General features: G+C 40.0%; 1 protein-coding gene across 2 annotated transcripts in view; it reads right to left on the reverse strand.

Moving 5' to 3' along the window:
• Positions 1 to 2,500, reverse strand: part of LOC127430059 (endothelin-converting enzyme-like 1) — a 47,734-nt gene that overhangs the window by 11,737 nt on the left and 33,497 nt on the right. For both annotated transcript variants that reach the window (XM_051679501.1, XM_051679500.1), the window contains 2 exons: positions 2,381 to 2,439; positions 1,711 to 1,762 (listed from right to left, as the gene is read on the reverse strand). In XM_051679501.1, the coding sequence (XP_051535461.1) occupies positions 1,711 to 1,762; positions 2,381 to 2,439 (111 nt within the window). The remainder of the gene's footprint in view (positions 1 to 1,710; positions 1,763 to 2,380; positions 2,440 to 2,500) is intronic.

Genomic DNA, 2,500 nt, shown 5'->3' on the forward strand with positions numbered 1-2,500 from the left:
AAATACAATATTTTATTAAATACAATATTTTAAGACATATAAATATTAAATTAGTTGCATGTGCGATTTAATGGAGACAAGTGTGGCAAAAAAATGCTTTTAAAATCAATTCACAACCCAAAGATTCACACTGAGTAACTTTGGGACGGACGGATGGACGGATGGACAGACAGATAGACACACAGATAGACAGACAGATGACAGACTGATAGACAGATAGACAGACAGACGGATGGATAGACAGACAGATAGATAGACACACAGACACACAGAAACACAGACAGACAGACAGACAAATAGACAGACAGATAGACACACAGACACACAGACAGACAGACAGACAGATAGATAGACACACAGACAGCCAGACAGACAGATGGCAGACTGATAGACAGATAGACAGATGGATGGACAGACAGACAGACAGACAGATAGATAGACACACAGACAGACAGACAGACAGATAGATAGATAGATAGATAGATAGATAGATAGATAGATAGATAGATAGATAGATAGATAAATAGACAGATAGACAGACAGATAGATAGATAGACACACAGACAGATGGACAGACAGACAGATAGATGACAGACTGATAGACAGATAGACACACGGACGGACAGACAGATAGATAGATAGATGCACAGACAGATAGACAGACAGACAGATGGACGGACAGACAGATAGATGACAGACTGATAGACAGATAGACAGACAGCCAGATGGACAGACAGATAGATAGACACACAGACAGACAGATGGACAGACAGATAGATGACAGACAGACAGACAGACAGACAGACAGACAGACATGCAGATAGATAGATAGATAGATAGACACACAGACAGATGGATGGACAGACAGATTGATGACAGACTGATAGACAGATAGACACACGGACGGACAGACAGACAGATAGATAGATAGATAGATAGACAGACAGACAGATGGACAGACAGACATATAGATGACAGACTGATAGACAGATAGACACACAGACAGATGGACACACGGACGGACAGACAGACAGATAGATAGATAGATAGATAGACAGACAGACAGATGGACAGACAGACATATAGATGACAGACTGATAGACAGATAGACACACAGACAGATGGACAGACAGACAGATGACAGACTGATAGACAGATAGACACATGGACGGACGGACGGACAGACAGATAGATAGATAGATAGACAGACAGACAGATGGACAGACAGATAGATGACAGACTGATAGACAGATAGACAGACACACGGACAGACAGACGGACAGACAGACAGATAGATAGATAGATATACACACAGACAGATGGACGGACAGACAGATAGATGACAGACTGATAGACAGACGGACGGATGGACAGATAGATTTTTAGACACAATACACCGTTTTCACAGAGCTTAATGAGGTATTTCTGATTTATATAGCAGGGTAAATCAAACTCTTTTTTATTTTTAATCACACAGAGTTTAAATTCACACAGGGCTTTCTTTGCATCTTACCAGAAAGTAAACATCTACTAACATTGGGAATCTGACATGCTTTTCTTGTCTCTAAACACTACAAGAAGGTTTTGGGAATGTTTGAATGGCTGGAGCCACTCAAAGGCGTTTAGATAAAAGTGTTCATATATTCTCAATAATCAGCTTGGAGGAATGCTGGAGTAGATTGTGCATTATGAATTGATTGTGATACTCACTGAGGGAATTCTGGATCATAGAGGGTTGGCTGGAGAATTCCTGCAGGAAAAACTTGAGAGAGAGAGAGAGAGAGAAGTTTAAACAGACAGAGCGAGTCATGGATGAGGGAGGAAACGGTTGAACAAATGAGTCTGATTCATAACCGAATCATACAGACTTGTTTTGAGAACCAGATAAATGGATTCATTGATTCGTTCATGAATTGGAAACCGCTACATTTCTAATGAAGTCATGAAAGAAGACTTGAAATATAGCGCACAAATCTTAAGACACTTTTATGGTACTTTTGTGTCCTTTTTGCCACTTAAAAGCTCCAGTCCGCATTCATTGTAATAGTATGGCAAAGAGCAACCAGCACATTCTTCAGAATTTCTCATTTTGTGTTTCACAGAATAACACCATGACAGTGGGTAAATGATGACAGAATGTTCGATTTTTCTTTAATGAGGATTCTTTGTGTTTATTCCTTTGTGTCTCTCTCTTTATTGATTGTGTAGTTAATCCCAGACAGATCAAGATGCCAATACACAACAAACAACAGAGTGTGTGTGTGTGTGTGTGTGTGTGCGTGTGAGATAATATACAACTCCGTCTGTGTTTATGTGTCATCAGGCGTAAATGAATCTGAATATTTATGTGTGTGTGTGTGTGTGTGTTTTTTATACTCACCCATCTGGTTTTTGTTTGGCAGGTAATATGCATTTAAAGCCTGTGGAGGAAGCAGCCACCTGTGGATACACACACACACACACACACACACACACATCTGTGTCTCTAAATTCAATGATT

This window comes from Myxocyprinus asiaticus, chromosome 39 (assembly GCF_019703515.2).
Source record: "Myxocyprinus asiaticus isolate MX2 ecotype Aquarium Trade chromosome 39, UBuf_Myxa_2, whole genome shotgun sequence".
Classification (NCBI taxonomy): domain Eukaryota; kingdom Metazoa; phylum Chordata; class Actinopteri; order Cypriniformes; family Catostomidae; genus Myxocyprinus; species Myxocyprinus asiaticus.